Source organism: Terrapene carolina, unplaced genomic scaffold (assembly GCF_002925995.2).
Source record: "Terrapene carolina triunguis isolate 2854851 unplaced genomic scaffold, T_m_triunguis-2.0 Scaffold32922, whole genome shotgun sequence".
NCBI lineage: Eukaryota > Metazoa > Chordata > Testudines > Emydidae > Terrapene > Terrapene triunguis.
The window spans coordinates 2,498,412-2,516,781 of NW_020697273.1; the positions used below are offsets into that span (position 1 = coordinate 2,498,412).

The 18,370-nt window shown below is 46.7% G+C and overlaps 1 protein-coding gene across 3 annotated transcripts in view; it reads left to right on the forward strand.

Annotated features, from left to right (window-relative positions):
- The window catches only part of LOC112103869 (adaptor related protein complex 1 subunit gamma 1), a 101,206-nt gene extending 95,357 nt beyond the window's left edge, over window positions 1–5,849 (forward strand). For all 3 annotated transcript variants that reach the window (XM_026663251.2, XM_026663252.2, XM_026663253.2), the window contains one exon: window positions 1,696–5,849. In XM_026663251.2, coding sequence (XP_026519036.1) covers window positions 1,696–1,797 — 102 coding nt within the window. In that variant the 3' untranslated portion in view covers window positions 1,798–5,849. The remainder of the gene's footprint in view (window positions 1–1,695) is intronic.
- Window positions 5,850–18,370: the final 12,521 nt, after the last annotated feature.

An 18,370-nucleotide genomic window follows, 5' to 3' on the forward strand; every position in this document is an offset into this window, starting at 1 on the left:
GTAACTGGTTCTTGGCTATGCTGGGGTGTGGGAAGAGGTGTCCTATCTTGGGGCTCACCCCAGAGCTCAGGGACAGCCAGTTGAGCTCCTATTCTATTCTCCCTGGGGCTCCCACAGCCTAGCAGGGAAGCGTCTCTTCCCTCCAATACAGTGGGCAGCCTGCAAGGGAGCTGCTGAGCATCTTCAGCAGGGAAGGGCCAGCTCTCAGCTGCTCCAAGGGCTGCAGGGTAGGTGGTGGGTCTGACTCAGACACTTCACAGGATGTGCTCACAGGCACATTCAGTTTATAATCAAATATAAACCTTCTTCTTAACAGAGTTGCCCTTTGGAGCCATAGTTTAGAGTGTGGAGAGAGACAAATTGGGAACCACTTCTCTGCGGTGCTTGCGGAGGTTCAGTACAGGCCTGGAGAAAGAAACACAATTTCCCTTTGCCATGGGCTTCAGTAGCACTGTATTCTCTACGGCTTAGGGGGACGGGGATGTCCCCTTTCTCATGGTTCTTGAGGCTGTTTCCTCTTCATTCCTGTCAAGTGAGGTCATGCATTTGAATCAGGCTGGGGTCCTGTGGAATAAATAGCATGTGCTCATGCAATTAAAGACGGTATCGTAACACATAAGGACAAGGGAGTAAGTAGAATTACAGTTGCCAAGGCAGCCTTAATTCTGGCACTTCCTGACTTTTGAGTGCTTGGCTGTGCAACCTGAATGTCCTTTTAATATAACTCATTGGCAATAGCCTATTATAGATCTATACAGCATGTCCTCTTGGACAAGGTACCTCAGGGTATTGCTGGTGGGCTCCAAACCTTTCTGAACCCTGCCCAGCTTGGTAGGGATAAAGAATTATTTCCATCTCACAGACGTCTGGTCCCATAGAAGATGAATTTGGTTTCAGTTCCAGCCCTCACCTCACAAATCACTAGGCTTTGCATTAGTTGGCGACAAGCTAGGAACTGCATGGGCAATGGAGACTGAACTGCTGCCCCCTCACAGGGCAGTGTCTGTTTACCTATAGGGCAGCAGCACTGCCAGGCTCCCAAACAGCTTCATTCCTCAGGGCTGTCCAGCTGATGCCTTTTTCCAGTTTTAAAGTCGAAGTTTATGGTTGTATGGAAATTGGATAATTAAATGTACATAGTGTCACATGGAGCACCATCAGGCACCTGAGACAGAGCCTGCCCTGCAGACTGTGCAATACGCAGCGGAGGAGATGCAAGGACTTAGACAGGGGACTCGTCCCGCAGAGCCTGCGAGCCCAAGAGCTGGCCAGCAGCCGCCAGTACCTGGGGTGGGCCGGCTGCCTTGAAGTGCACAGTGGAGGAGAAGGATGGGGGGCAGGGCAGGGCAGACTGAGCCCTATGCGGGTGCACAGGTTGGAAAACGAGCTATGCTTTAAGGCTTCTACAGGGTTCCAGGAGAGGGACTTGAGGATTAGAAAGCTCTTGCCTGTTTTCGATCAGCATTAGCTTTAAGTGAGTATCATCCTACCAGATTAACTGCCTGTTGAGACACACCCTAGCAGCCCGTGTGACACAAGTGTCCCCACAGGATGGGATAATGCTAGTGATGAATCCCTACCTCCTCCAGAGGTGACCGATCAGGTTCCATGGGGTGAGAGAGCTGGTGGGAGGGTTTGTGAGTTTGGGGTTTACTGAAGAAGACCCTGATCTTGTTTTTTCCTCTCCTCTTGTAGCAACAACTACGTATGCGGATCAAGTTGACCTATAATCACAAGGGCTCAGCAATGCAGGATCTAGCAGAAGTCAACAACTTCCCCCCTCAGTCGTGGCAGTGAGGCTCTGGCACCATTCTTACTCACCCCACCCAATCAAAGGAACTCTGGGAAGAAGGTTGATCCCTGGCAATCCCCCAAACTGCACCATGGACCTGGGGAACGATGAGACCTGCTGATGAGGAGGAATCTTCCGGAAGTGATTGCTGATTTTGAAGCATATCTGTTGAGACTAATTTCCTCCCCTCCACTGATGAGGCTTGCTGTTTGTGGAGTCTGCTCTGCACTCCCCCATGCATTCACAGCCGGAAGCAACATTCCCCTTCCCCCCCAAGAAACATGCAGCTCATTTGGAAGAGAGGCCTGGAATTGCTTGCAAGGAAACACTTTTTTCTCTCCTCCCCCCTCCTGCCCCTGTGCAGCAAGTGAGCAGCTGTCCCTTCCTTCTGCTGCCTTCTTTCCGTGGGGTGGGTAAGGTGGGTTTTGAGTCATTACTAGCTGGGTTACCATCTTCAGGCACTTTCATCTGGGGTTTGGGGGAAAAGCTTCTCCAGGACCATTAGGGAGCCCTGCCTTTTTTCTTTCGGTTTCCCCAATGTGTGAAGAGGCTGTAGGCTCCTAGTGGCCTATTCTGTGCATTGCTGTATACACACAGACACCTTAGCGATACGATACCAACAGCAGGTCAGGGACAGAGCGTGGGAAAAGTGATGCTGATGAGATCTGATCCAGTTGATTTGGTGCTATATTTGAACGTGAAGCCCTGACACTTCCATTTCCTTCACTTTCCATCATTGGTTCCAGCCATGCAGACTCACAATAGCTCTTCTGTAGCTATCTCGAAAGCATCACAATGGATCAGAGACCTAGAGCTCCAACCTACACCATGCCCAAAATTTCAAAACTCTCTTATTGCCCAGTCCCTTGACTGTTGGCTGTGGTAGGTGGGTAGAAAGGCAACGTTCCACTCTTTTTGATAATAGGCCCCATTGCCTGCTGGGAGGCTCAGCATAGACTACACTGCAAAGTCACTTTTCCCTGTTACTCCAGACCCTTCCCCCCTTTCATTTCCTAAGCCTGTCATAGACCCCTGGATTCCATCCAAGTTCATTCTTCTGACTGGGATGTTTCTATTGTATCTGTAACACTGGCACTGAAATAAAGACCATGCAGTTTAAAGAGACCTTTCCCACTTTGTACTTAATGGTGGTGTAACAAAACCCTGTTGCTCCTTGCTCCCCTTTCAGTGAAGTCCATGTCAATCCGATGTGGCACCTACATTTATTCTCAAATTGAAAGTAACTAAGCAAGCTGTTCTTTGTGTGGAGGCCAGTTTCTTGAGCATATGGGTCCGAAGACCTCAGGTCTAGTGCTCTTCAGAGCTATGTCAGTGATTTCCAGAGAAGAACTATGTATTGCTGCACTGTGTGTTTTTTAGTATGCAGTGTCAGCCAGGTAGTGGCTTCATGAACCTCTGTGGAGAGGTGAAGAATGGGAGCCAAGGCCCATAGCGAGAGAGAGGGCAGCTATGTATGGTGTTCAGCACCCTCCAAGACTGGGGAAAGGGAGGGGGCACACCTTGGATTTTCATCCCTTGAGCATATTGGCATGTTGAGTAGAGTCTTTTCTCCAACCCTGATGCTTTCTCAAAGGAAACTGGTAGCAAATCTGCTTTACTTCTCCCTTAGAGCCTTCTAGATGATGAGCCGTCAGTGATCCTGAGACCTGTACCCTTCAGGTGGTTACAAAGGACTGACACCAGGTGCTGGTCTTCACTGGAAACGTTTCCATCTGTCAGTGTAACTAATTTGGATGCAGGACCTGATGTTTGCTAACTGTTGATGGGTGGTCAGAGCAGGTTATAGCCTTGGGTTCTGTGAGACTGCATGCATGTGTGGGACACTGGTTATTTAGAGAAAGTAGGGAGAGCTGCTCTGCCTTTGAAAAGTGGTCATTAAAGATTTATGTTCAGATTGCTTTTTTAAATGGTGTTAAATAATACTGTCAAATTGGCACAAGGCTTAGCAGTGTGATTGATGGGTAGGTCCCTGCAGCAGCACTAGTTTATCTCTTACTCATGGAGGCCATCTCTTTGCCTTCCAACATTTGGAGGGGATCAGCTAAGGCCTTTTTGATTAGAATAGAAGCTCTCTAGCATTCTGCTGGCATTGGCATCTGCTTGAGACTATAGGAAGAATAAGCTAAACCACACAGTGTCTCCCTTGAGAACAGAACTGATCCTGGGTTGTAGCATTTACAAGAGCAATGTCTTGGCCTAATCATCGAGGATGAGGTGTCTGCTTCAGACAGAAGCGGGAGGATACAGGCAGCCCAGTACTATTTAACAGCTGTATAAGGGTCCATTCTTGGAAGTGCTGAGCGTTACTTCCCATTCACTTCAGCCACAAGTGAGGGGGATGATGAGCATCTCTCTGGTTCAGAAACGCGTTCAGATATCAGGCTAAGTCTGTGCCTTCGTTCCCATGAACTCTCCCATTCGCCTCAGTGAAGGCTGCACCTGCACAAAGTCGCTCATTACTGTGAAGACTGCTGCACTTCAATAGTTCCTTTTTCATAGGAAGAGCAGTGATGCTGGAGCATTAGTGAGGACAGAGCTAATGCTGCGGAAGCAATGGTCACTCTGGCCCGTTGACTGCTGTACAGCTGGAAGCCGAATACCTCATTGCTTCAGGTGCCGTTACTTCCTCTCTTCTGGAGCAGCATGTGTTTTGCCAGTAGCTTTCCAAATGGAAAGCTTGTAGGGATAAATTCCTCCTGTGTGCTTGGCTCCTCTTCAGCCTCATTCCATGGAAGAGATGTTTGTATATGTATGGAGCTCTCTGCACTTGACACAGTTTTGGTGCAGTTGTCCTGAGTCTCCTGACTAAGTTCAGGAGAATGCATGTGGCAGGGTGAGTGGTGTGGATTGTACACCTGTAGGACGTTCAGTTTGAGGCCATCCCTTGGCTGTGAGATAATCCTTATGAAGAGGCTAAGCATTTCCATTGTCCTTGGAGGTCTCTGCCTTCCTCTTGCTAGGGATAATGGTCCTAATACCATACCAGAGTGAGAGAAAGTTTCATACCCCCCGCGCACACTTAGTGATCAATCCCTTTGTCTGCTACTTGACCCTGGACAGGTCTCTTAAACCCCTGTCCTGTTTCCTTTTTTGTAACTTGGGTGTAATAATACTTGCCCACCTCTGTAAAGTGCTTTGAGCACTGTTTACGTTCACACCAATGGAATGGGACAGTTGTACACGTCTGGCTGACTGCCACATCTGATGACATCCTTCCCATTTTAATGTAGGGGGACAGTGCTGAGAGCAGGATACAGACTTAAAGTTAACCTTTCTAACACTCTGCATAGAGAGTTTGGGGCTAGGAGAAGGGGGTGAATGTCTTTTTATTCCCCCCCCTCTAGTGAATGTATTAATATCTTTGAGCCATGAGACAGCAGAAGGAATAGGAGCTGTATCAGGCTGAAGGCAGAGGAGATGGGAAGGAGGCAAGTAAAAGTCCTGAGATTTGATTTTGTGCAGCTTCTTGGGGGAACGGCACATGGAATTGATGTGAACAACTCTTTCAAGCAATAGCAGTGAGTAGCTGCTGCCTACACAGATCCTTGGATATTTAACCCAGAAGATGCTGAAGCATCTGGGACAGGCATTTCATTCCTTTCCCTAGGACTGGTTCTGGAGCAGCAAGGATGGCTTTTTTAGACCTCCTGGTGTGCTTTCCATGTGTTCATTTTCTGCTTGGGGGCTGTGAGGGAAGGAGCCATTGGATGCTTCCCTCTGTGAACTCACTTTATTCCTGTAGTCTTTTTTCTTTCCTGAAGTTGTAAGTTACATTTTACATGGAATCCCATCCCATCTCCTTGACTGTATTTAAAAAAAAAAAAAAAAAAGCCCTTTCTGAGAGGGGAGCCTGATGACGTTCTAACTATTGCAGATTTTTGAGATGTGAAAAAAATTTAATTAAATGCTAAGTCTTAGAGGTGAGTGAGGAGCATAACAGATGTAAACATTTACATGGGATGCATTAGAATTCTGCTGTGTGTATTGTCTTTCAGTTGAAACAAATTATGAAGTGACTAATAATAAAGTCAATACTCAGTGATTTAAAACTGTGCCTTGTTCCTTTTTTCAAGTGTAGTGGGAGAGGACTGGGTTTTTAACCACATGACTACCTGGCTAATCACTAGTGGGCATGAGAAGGCCAGGCACCTTGGAATAGCCTGAGCAGTGATCACTGGAAATGCCAGAGCTTGCAGATTCTGCCAGTGTGCTTGCCTAACAGAATGAGGACAGGTGTGTATTATTAAACCTATAAATGTTATATAAATTTCTCACTAAGAGAAGGCTGCCCAACCACAAATTCATAAACAAGCTTAGGAACTGTACCCCTTCAGTGCTATAGAAATACTGCTGTTGCTACTGAGTGCTGCAGAGGTGAAACAGGAATCTTGGCCATATGGTATGGCTTGTCTTAGTCTCTCCATAATAGCAATATGTAAGGAATTACTCCTGCAATCCATTCTTAGAGTCTGTTATAGTTCAGTCTGGGCTTTGTGATATTTGGTCCTCTTTTTTTATTAGTGATATCTCTAGGCGTGAAGAAGACTCCAGTCCAATTATCATTGGAGGGAAGCAAAGCGAATGCCAGCTGTGCACTCTCTGCTGACTTTATCCCTGTGATGTATGAGACTAGGCTTGTTTTCATCTATGAAGTAACCCAGTGATTGTTTTGCTCTGCAGAGGTCCAGACCCAGTATACCACGATTGTGTGTCCCTACAATAATCTGATTATAGAAATCCCGTCCAATACAACAGTGTTGAACTATGATCCAGTAGCTTTCCTTCACATTGTCCCATTTTGGGTGGAAATTGGTTTCTGGAAGTTGATGATGCTGGTTGTCCTAACTTTCCCATAGGAGAACCCAGTGGAGAAACAGCTTATGTTTGAAAAAGTTTTCAGCCCCTGCATTTAGATTGCATGTGTCAATGAGGGAATGGGGCAAACAGCCTTATTCACACATTGGTCTGTAGGTGTCCTCCTTTTTGTGACCTACTTGGCACTCGCAGGAAAATTCAGGCCAATAGCTCAACATTGTGCTTCCTGTTGGCAGTGGGACAGCACCTTGCAATTTGTTTCCAAACCAAAGTAGCACAGTCAGGAGAGCTGCCCAGATTAAAGCTTTGTTTAGATGCTCTAAACATCTGGGGGGACAGATCACAGTAAAACCACCCATTAGGGATGGTTCTAGAAAGGGACAAAGATGTGTTTGGAGAGCCAATTCCTTTTTGCCCACCCCTCTGAATCAGGGCAATAGTAACTTCATTGTCCCTCTCTGATGGAGTCTAGCCCTGGCAACTCCACACACTTCCTCAGCATGCATGAGGTACAACCTGAAAATGGAGTGCACAGTGAAAGCCTGGCCTGAAGAGCAGGACAAGAAGAGAACGCACGTCTCAGTAATGGCAGCACATAGGAAAGGGATGAAGCGTTTGGCACTGTAAGAGTTCTTGAAGTGATGAATAATTGCAAAAAGCACAATTGAAAGCTAACTCTGGGACAAGCCTATTTGGGAGCAGCAATGTATCAAGAGAGAACTAGGGACAAGAATCTCCTGGCATGTGCCTAAAGTTGTCAGAGTAGGCTACAGATCTATTGCTATTTCAGTTGGGGGTTGCCAGGCGGGGTTCTTCGCACAAATATTATCAATTGGTTTTCCTATTTTAAGTTTAGATAAGCTTGTTCTCCCACCCTTCCCCCAATAATCACTAAAAAGTTGTTATCCCAACTGGTCGGCCTGTTTGTGAAATAACTGTGCTTGGTGCTTTACAGTACAAGAAAGCTGTGCTTATCTGCACAAGCATTCACATCAACCCTGGTTTGACAGTAGTGGTAAAAACTGCTAGATGTGGACTGAACCTTCTACCATTGTTACTGTAACTCTCACTAACACAACTGAGCTGTAGTGAAGCTAGATCAACGGCGGGAGAACATGTGAAAATCCTCTGTGTAGATTCAGCCTCAGATAGGAACAGAGGCAATGGAATTCCTATCAGAGCAATCTGCCAGCGGCCAGTACCAGATGCTTGAGGTAAGTACAAGAAACCCTGTGGTGGAAAGCTACTAGCCTGTTTGGAGGGGATATTTCTTCCTAATCCTGTCAAATTAATGGGTGTCTCAAGCCCTTTAGATGTTTAAAATCAGCAAGTCTGGATAATTTGCATCCAGGCATTTTAAAAGAGCTAGCAGAGGATGTCTCTGGACACCTCCTCAGGCACCACCTTCCAAGCAGCCTGGCCCAAGAGCTCTACAGCACAAATGTGAGTAAACTGTGTTGTGACATGGCACACAGGGTTGCAGTGCCATTCAGGTTTGGCCTGGCCAAAAAGTGGTGAGGCCAAGGTCTGGGTGGAAACACCCCCTTCCCTCTTGCCAGCTCCAAAGCCTGTGATGAGTCTTGGAACACGGGGGAAGCTCCGGAGGACTGGAGGAAAGCTGAAGTTGTGCTAACATTTAAAAAGGTAAATTGGGAGACCCAGGGTACTATAGACCTGTCAGCCTGACATTGACCAGAAAATAATGGAATGGCTGATATGGGACTTGATTAATAAAGAATTAAAGGAAGGTGACATAAGTAATGCCAATCAGCATGGGTTCATGGAAAATAACTTTCTTTTTCAGCTGATTATTCATAGATTCCAAGGCCAGAGGGGGGCCATTATGACAATCTAATCTGACCTCCTATGTAAAACAGGCCATAGAACTTCCCCCAAAATAATTAATACAGCAGATCTTCTAGAAAAACATCCAATCTTACTTTAAAAATTGCCAGTGATGGAGAATCCACCATGACCCTTGGTAAATTGTTCCCATGGTTAATTACCCTCACTGTTGATTGTCAGTCTAAATTTGTCTAGCTTCAACTCCAGGCATTACACCTATATCTGCTAGACTAAAGAGCCCATTATTAAATATTTGTTCTCCAGGTAGATACTTGTAGTCAGTACTCAATTCATGCCTTAACCTTCTCTTGGTTAAGGTCCTTGAGTCTATACTATAAAGCAGGTTTTCTAATCCTTTAATAATCTCATGGCTCTACTCTGAACCCTCTCCAACTGATGCACATCCTTTTTGAATTTGGGGCCATCAGAACTAGACACAGCATTCCAGCAGCAGTTGCACTAGTGCCAAATGTAGAGGTAATATAATCTCTCTACTGCTACTTGAGATTGCCCTGTTTATGTATTCCAGGATCACATTAACCTTTCGGCCACAGCATCACGCCTCCCCAGCCCCAGAGCACTGGGCAGGTGGGTGGCACATGGCCCCCACCCAGCCCCTCAGAGCAGTGAGCAGCGTGTGGCCCCCCCGGAGGACTGGGTGGGTGGCAGGCGTGCCCCCCAGTCTCAGAGCACCGGGTGGCACGCAGCCCCCAGAGCACTGGGCGGGCAGCCCCCCAGCCCCGGAGTGGTGAGCGGTGTGTGGACCCCCCGGCCCTGGAGTGCTGGGTGGCGTGGCCCCAGTGCTGGGGGCACCACCAGCACTGGGCAACCCCAGCTACCCCAAATCCCAGCAGGCTTCCCTTCCCAGAAGAGGAGCAGCCTGCCTGGGCTGGCGCCAACTAGCAGCAAGGGGGGCGCTCTGGACAGAGTGTGGGCGGGGCCATGTGAGGTTGTTTGGGTAGGCACAGCCTTCCCCTGCCTATTAGATACGCTGCCCATGCCCCCAAATTGTTTTCAGTCACTACTTTCCCCCATCCTGTAAGTATGGCCTGCATTCCTTGTTCCAAGACACACATTTATATGTAACCATATCAAAACGCATATTGGTTACTTGCACCCAGCTTACAAAGTGATGCAAATCACTCTTCTTCATTATTTATCACTCCTCTAATTTTTGTGTCATCTGCAAACTTTATTGGTGATTATTTTATTTTCTTCCAGGTCATTTATAGAAATGTTCAATAGCATAGGGCCAATAGCTCAGTGGTTTAGCATTGGCCTGCTAAACCCAGGGTTGTGAGTTCAATCCTTGAGGGGGCCATTTAGGGATCTGGGGCAAAAATCTGTCTGGGGATTGGCCCTGCTTTGAGCAGGGGATTGGACTAGATGAGGTCCCTTCCAACCCTGATATTCTATGATTGAGTCTCTGTGGGGCCCCACTAGATACACACCTGCTCAGTGATGTTTACAATTAAATTTTGAGGCCCCTCATTTAGCCAGTGTTTAACCAATTTACTGTTTGCCATGTTAACTTGATATCATTCTAGTTTTTTAATCAAAATGTTGTGTTAGCAAGTCAAATGCCTTACAGAAGTCTATGTATATTTATCAACCAAACTTGATATCTTTTTTTTAAATAAGATTAAAAGTTAATTTTGACAAGATCTGTTTTCCATAAGCCCATGTTGATTGACGTGAATTATATTAACCCCCTTTATTTATTTCTTAATTGAATCCTGTATCTTGCCTGGATTGATGTCAGACTGACAGGCCTCTAATTATCCTGGTCATCCTGGTCACCCTTTTTAAATATTGGCACAATATTCACTTGCTCCCAGTCCTCTGGAATTTCCTGGTGTTCTGAGACTTACTGAAGACCAACGTTGATGGTTGGAGTAATCGATCCAGTTCGCTCTTTTAAAACTCTTAGATGCAAATTAGCTGGACCTGCAAATTTTAAAATGTTTAACTTTAGTAGCTGCTGTTTAACATCTTCTTGAGATGCTAGTGGAATGGGAAGAGTGTTATCACATATAACATCATCTGCTTTTTCCCAAATACAGAATGGAAATATTTATTGACAACTTTTGCCTTATCTGCACTATTATTGATAACTTACCATTTTTTCTCAAGGTCCTGTCTTAGGTCTTATGTTTAATATATTTATTACTACTTCCCTATAGGGTGACCAGATGTTCCAATTTTATAGGGACAGTCCTGACTTTTGGGTCTTTTTCTTATATAGGCTCCTATTACCCCCACACCTCCATCCCGATTTTTCACATTTGCTGTCTGGTCACCTTACTTCCCTATATCCCTTCATCTGGGGTCAGGTTGTCATGCAAGCATCCACTATCCTTGTCTGTCCAGGGCAGCATTAAGGTCCATCTTCTTTGATGCAATCCACCAATTGCTTCCTGGGCTTTCACTGGGGTTGCTTTCTTATCACCCTCTCCTGCCATGCTGTCTTCACCAGGTTCTCTTAATTCATCCTCTGTATGTCTCCAAACCAGTGAAGTTGTACTTCTTGAATTTTGTCAGCCACATCATGGACTTTGACTTCCATCCCAATGCTTTCATTTTGAAATCTGTACCTTCATATTACTCCTTTTAGTGCATGAAGACATCTTATCTTGAACACTTTGGTGGGCACCCCAGTTCTGTACAGTTGGGTTTTCAGTCTCAGTACCCTATTTTCTGTCAGAAACAACACCTGAGATGTTATTCCACACTCGTCCAGCACTCCCCAGGCTGGACTGAATCTAACATTCAAGCATGCCTGCTTCCATAACCCATTTACCAAGGTACTTGAACTGATCAGTTTGGTTTAGTCTTACTCCATTAATCTCTATATCCAGTTTCCCTATGGCACCTCCTAATGATCCACATGACCTTGGTCTTAGTCATGTTCACTTTTGTCCCATGCCTGCTTAGCTGGTCAAACTACTGGTTTACTATTTCCTCTAGGTCTTCTTTTGAGGATGCCCTTATTGCTATGTTATCTGCCTATAGCAGCTTCTCACCTTTTCTCTTTGGGATCTTCCTGCTGACATAGTCCATCAATATGATAAACAGAAGCTGACTAAGGGCCAACTTCTGATACAGTCCAACTTCCATTTCAAAGGGGCTTGTTATTCCAAAATATCTTTGGATCACTGTTATGCATTCACCATAGTTATTAAATCATCGGACACTACTTCCTCAGTACTGGTGTGAGTATCCTTCTGTCTGCTTGATCCATTTGCCTTTTCTAGGTCTTATAAAAGCCCAGAAGCTATCCTGTTAGTGCTCTACGCCAGGGGTGGGGAAACTTTTTGGCCCGAGGGCCACATCTTGGAATAGAAATTGTACGGTGGGCCATGAATGCTCACAAAATTGGGGTTGGGGTGTGGGCTCCAGGGTGGGGCCAGAAATGAGGAGTTCAGGGTGCGGGATGGGGCTCTGGGCTGGTGCAGGGGTGCGGGCTCTGGGGTGGGGCTGTGGATGAGGTGTTTGGGGTGTAGGAGGGTGCTGTGGGCTGGGACTGGGGTTCAGAGGGTGGGAGGGGGATCAGGGCTGGGGCAGGGGGTTGGGGTGCGGGAAGGGATGCAGGCTCTGGCTGGGGGTGTGGGTTTTGGAGTGGGGCTGTGGATGAGGGGCTTAGGGGTGCAGAAGGGTGCTCCGGGCTGGGATCGAGGGGGATCAGGGCTGGGGCAAGAGGTTGGGGTGTGGGGAGAGACTCAGGGGTGCAGGCTCCAGGCGATGCTTACCTCAAGCAGCTCCCGGAAGCAGTGGCAGGTTCCTTCTCTGGCTCCTATGTTGGGGCGCAGCCAGGCGGCTCTGCACACTGCCCCGCCCGCAGGCACCGCCCCTGCAGCTCCCATTGGATTGCCAGAGGGGCCATTGGAGTGTGTAGGTGCCGGAGGGGGGCCATGCCGCTGCTTCTGGGAGCTGCATGGAGGAGCGCCCGACCCTGCTCCCCAGCTGGAGTGCCGGAGGGGGGCCATGTCACGGCTTCCGGGAGCAGTGTGGAGCGACCCCCAACCCTGCTCCCCGGCTGGAGAGCCAGAGTGGTGTAAGCGCCAGACCCCGCTCCCCGGTGGGAGCTCAAGGGCCGGCTTAAAACAGCTGGTGGGCCAGATCTGGCCCGTGGGCTGTAGTTTGCTCACCCCTGTTTGAGGCACTTCTCTGTCCCTTGAAGAATTGTAAACATGGCATCTATGGTTCCTCCTCATTTCCTAAAGCTGAACTGTTCTTGTTCAGGGACAGGTTCCACAACTCTCCTAATTCTAGTATTCAGGATGCATTCCAGTATCTTCATCTGGTGCAACAATAACTTATCCCTTGATAGTTTCCACATTAATGGATGCTACCCTTCTTATGTATTGGGACAAAGATAGACTTGCACCAATCTTTCCCCATATGCCTTAACCATTCTGCTCATCCCGCTGCCTTACTGTTCTTCATTATTTGGACCGCATTTCTCACCTCTTCCTCCATTGTCATCTCAGGCACCACATCAGGATCATATGTTGACAACTCCACCAAAACGGGATTTGCCTCATTTAAAAGAGACTCAAAGTATTGTTTACATCTCTCCTTCACTTGTTCAGGTATTACTAGCAGTCTCATTTGCTCATCATTCACAAATGTTGTTGCAATATTACCCTTCTTCCCTTTGCGACTAATTTTTGCAATGATATAGATCTTTTTGACAGCCAGCTGTGGGTAGTTTACAAGTGCAGTGTACGGTTATCTAGGGCACTTGTTTTGGCCTCCTTAACTGATCACTTGACAGATCGCTTTTGCTTCTTTGTATTCACTTTCATTTGCACTTGATGGGTTAACGACTTTTTTCTTTATATGTCATTTTCTTGTTTTGGATTGCTATCTGCACTTCTCTTGGTCCACCATCTGCCTCATCTACAAATCTCTTATGCCACCGCTATTCACATTCTTTTGAGGTGGTTCCACTTCTCTTCAGCCAATGCCAAATCTGTTTCTAGGTATATACCCTGTACTGCTTGCACAAACTTTTCTCCCCTTAATTTCCTGTATTTTAATCTTTCCTTTTGAGCTTAGTTCTCTCCTTGTCCAACACTCTATCTCAATCTTTGCCACAAGAGGCAATATATTTACTGATCTCAAAAGGTGGTAGTGAGCAGTGAAATTTGCAGGTGGCAGTGTTGAGGTTATTCAGGAGCAATGAGGACTATGGGGAACATTAGAGAGACCTAAACAGGCTAGGGGAATGACCAACATGATGGCAAATGAAGTTAAGTGCCAACGTAATGCACATTGGAGGGAAAAATTTAAACTAGTCATGCAATTTATAGGGTTCTAAATTAACAGTATCATCTCAGGGAAGGGACCAGGGCATCACTGAACCAAAGGTCTCTACTGAACTATCTGCAATTTGAAGCAGTGGTCAAAAAAGCAAAGATGTTAAGATTAGTAATGAATGGGATGGAGAATAATACAAGAATAGTCTAATGGCTTATTAATCAATGATGCAGACTCATCTGGATACTATGTGTAGGTCTGGTTACCCAGTCTCAAAAAGGGTATTGCAGAACTAGAGTGGATTCAGAAAGAGCCATGAGAACGATCAAGGGCCTAGAAAAGCTCTCATGTGAAAAGAAAGGAGATGAATAGGAGGAGAAATGATAGAAATACATTAAAAATGGTCTAGAGAAGGTAGATCTGGAGCTTCGGTTTTCCATGTCTCATGACACGAACAAGGGGACATTCAATTCCATTAAAAGATGGGAAATTCAAAATTGATAAAAGGAAATACTTTTACTCACAACACATAATTGGAATGTGGAACCCATTGCTACAGGAAGTCATTGAGGCCAAAAACGTAACAAGACTTACTAAAGGACTGAACATATATATGGATAACAAAAATATCTGACAACATAATTAATGAAAAAATTCTGGAATGGATTTTAAATTTCAAACTTCTGGGTTTAAGCCACACTCTAACTAGTAGAGAGCAGGATAAGGCCTAATGTGGAGGTGCAGACTATTACATATGTCTACTGCTGGGGTTTTGCATCTTTCTCTGAAGCATCTGGTTCTGGCCCGTGTCAGGCAGGATACTGGATGAGATAAACCTTGGGTCTGATCCAGCCTGGCAATTCCTCTGTTCCTAATCCAGCAGAGGGTGTATTGCTATCTTACGTTATGGTGTTATAATGTTAGTCTTTTTATAATGTAGAGGAAGGAGAGAATCATAGCTGGTTTCTCTCAGCTTTGAAAGTAAGTAATTTAGAAACAATACCCTTTTGTCCTAGAGGAGAGATGTGTGGTCAGTGAGACTGTCTCAAAGAGAAGAATTAAAGGGGACAAGGCAGGGGTGGCCAACCTGTGGCTCCGGAGCCACATGTGGCTCTTCAGAAGTTAATATGCAGCTCCTTGCATGGGCACCGACTCCGGGGTTGGAGCTACAGGCGCCAACTTCCCGATGTGCTCACTGCTCTGCCACAGGCCCTGCCCCCACTGCACCCTTTCCTGCCCCCTCCCCTGAGCCTGCCATGCCCTCGCTCCTCCCCCTCCCCTCCAGAGCTTCCTTCACGCCAGGAAACAGATGATCTGGAGGTGCGGGGAGGGAGGAGGAGGCACTGATTGGCGGGGCTGCTGGTGGGTGGGGAGCTGATGGGGGGGCTGCTGACATATTACTGTGGCTCTTTGGCAATGAACTTTGGTAAATTCTGGCTTCTTCTCAGGCTCAGGTTGGCCACCCTTGGGATAAGGATTCAGGTGGCATTTTCTTACCTACAGATCAAAGTCCACAAGGGAGAAACCAGAACAGCTTCTTGAGTTTTATGGGAAGAAAAAGCTGAGAACAATTGCACATCTACCAGAAAGAGTAGGGCTGTGCTCATGACTGTCATTCTGTAAAATGCAGTGTTGGTGTAGCCGTGTCAGTCCTAGGATATTAGAAATGCAAGGTGGGTGAGGCAATATCTTTTATTGGACTAACTTCTTGTGTCTCTCACGTTGGTCCAATAAAAGATATTACCTCATCCACCTTGTCACTCTGTAAAATGTAAGTTCAAACAGCAACTAACGCTAGGCTTGGAACTCCTGAGGCAGGAAGGTGGGTTTGAATTGTACCACTCACTTGGGTAGGCGCTTGTCTGCAGTAACTGGAAATGACTGATAGCACTTTTCACATGATCATTAATTGCAGCAGATTGTTACTGTTGGTGCTGTCCAACACCATACAGAGAGTTGAAAGGTTCGTTTGCACCTGCTGAGGCAGATATTCAGGCTTTGAGGGCAGCACCCCACCAATTTGCCTTCAAGGCCTGAAATATCTTCTTGAAAGAAAACTGTCCTTCATAAGGGGGGTGAGGGTGAGAATGGGAGAGCTCCTAGATTTACAGAGGCTTTAAGCATTGCTTTTTAAGGGTAAGTTTCTAGGTCTTGTGGTTGTAACGGTAAAAATGTGAAACAATTCTGAGTTGTCTGTCATGCTGACTGCAGACAAACAGCTCTAGTGCACCTGGTGCTGTTCAGAGCTTCCCAAAGTAGAGTAAGTTGAAAGTAATGCTGCTCTGATCTGACCCTTTGCAGTCAGTCATCTGGTGCTGTCTGCTGGGAAGACCTAACATTTGGCCCCCATGTCTGCTGCAATTAAGAACATAATAACAAAACAGCTCAAAGCCAGAGTCTCCCAACCTGCTTTTCCAAGCTCACTAGTTCCTTTTAGACTTTCCCAGTGCTCAGTAGTTCTTCCAATCGTTTACCAGGGTTTTGCCCTCTTTCCAGAACTTCCTGGTCCTTTATAATCCTGTCCCAGCTGAGATTTTCTTCCTGCAAATCTCTCAGCTGAGGATTTTTTCATAGTCACTCTGATTTAAGGTTTCGTGTGCCAGTAATACATTTTAACATTTTTAGAAGGTCTCTTTCTATAAGTCTACAATATATAACTAAGCTATTGTTGTATGTAAAGTAAATAAGGTTTTTAAAATGTTTAAGAAGCTTCATTTAAAATTAAATTAAAATGCGGAGTCCCCCGGACCGGTGGCCAGGACCTGGGCACGTGTGCCATAGGTTGCCTACCCCTGAGTCTGATCACTACCTTCCCAGCAGGCTTCTCCTCCCTGCAGGTTCCTTTCCCTCTGCCTGGGAACTGTGGAAAATTGTCTCTATCCTTGGAGTCTTCCTAATAGAACACAAGCTGCCTTTATATCTCTCAGCATGCCCTTTTACATAGTGATATGACCTTCCTATTCCCTCAGAGCCCTCACTTGAAAAGCAATTCTGTGAAAGGGGGCCAGTCTTGGAACGGGTGCATGTGCATCCCAGGACCAGTGCCTTGTTACACCCAGCTGCATAAGAGACCAAATATCAATCTTTGAACCTCCAAGAGTTTTGCTCCTATGGGACAGTGCAGATCACAAAACCCGAAGTGAAGCACATGAGTGCAGGGACAAAGTGCTCTGAGTCAAAGGGATATGGCTACGGAATGAACTTCCAAAGGAGACTGGTTGTTTGCAAAGTCTGAGCACCTCTAGGAAATGTTGCAAAACCTTCTTCTTTGATAGTACCTTTCCAGCATAAAAAGAATGACATTCACAACACTCCAAAAACAAGCAAACAGAAGAACGGCCATATTGGGTCAGACCAAAGGTCCATCTAGCCCCGTATCCTGTCTTCCGACAGTGACCAATGCCAGGTGCCCCAGGGGGAATGAACAGAACAGGCAATCATCAAGTGATCCATCCCCTGTGGCCCATTCCCAGCTTCTGGCAAACAGAGGCTAGGGACACTTCTCAGAGCATGGTTTTGCATCCCTGCCCATCTTGGCTAATAGCCATTGATGGACCTATCCTCCATGAACTTCTCTAGTTCTTTATTGATTCTCTGGTTATGGTATTTGCCACAGCATCCTTCCCTTGCCTCAGCATCATACTCCAGCATGTGAACTTTTACTTACAATCTGGTGCATCCTCCTTTGGAAATTCTCCCTGTGGACACCCCCCCTCAGGTGAATGTGCCCTTGGTATTGGCCAGAAAGGAGTGTCCATTGTGGTCACTGCCTCCTCACACACAAGGGTGGAAACACTTCCCTCCACTTTCCTTTGACTGCTGATGGTGGAGCGAGCTCGGAGCACTGTGTCTTTAACGCTAGTCGTCTCAGCTTTCTCTTTCTCTGCACCTTTTGGGTGCTGCTTTTTAATGTAGTTAGCTAACTAGTCACCTAGTCAATCTTTTTTCAGTGCCTGTGCTGTTGGGGGAAATCAGGGATGGCTAGATCTCTTGGGCTGCTTCCCCTAATATCAGACACATTGGTCCAGTTTCCCCCTCTAGCTATTCTCCCTGCCTTGGGGCCATTGGCCCTGCAGGCAGCATGGATGAGGTTACTAAAAAAGCCACCTGCCCTTATGCTTGGGAGGTCAAAATCCAGGTGTGTTTGATCTGTAAAGAGCAGGAGGGCTATGTCAATTCTCAAGTGCTGGGGAAGCTCTTCAGGCCCCCTGGTTGACTTTGAGAGAGATCTTGATTCTGGACACTTATTGACAAAATGGTTTTCTACCTGGCATTAGTGCTACTGAGGTCCCTGCTCTTCTGGAGATGACGAGGAGTGTGAAGGCTAGTGCCAGAAACTCTTCACTTCTGAGCTTTGCTGTCTTAAGCCTCTGACATGGCTCTCAGGCGTGGTGAGTTGTATGGGCCTGTGGTGCCCAGGCTCCAGCAAATTCAGAACCCAGGGGAGCCTATCTCCACCAATGTTCGGGGCTGGGTCTCTTCCCCCGGCCCGGCAGCTATCCCTGTGCGCCTCCCTCGAGCGGCCATCCCTGCCCTGGGCAGCAGGCGGCTGCTCCCTGCAGTTCCACGCTGCCCTCCTTTGCCGGCCGCTGCCGGCTACAGGGGAGCGGTGCTGGGGGCAGGTTGAGGTGGCTG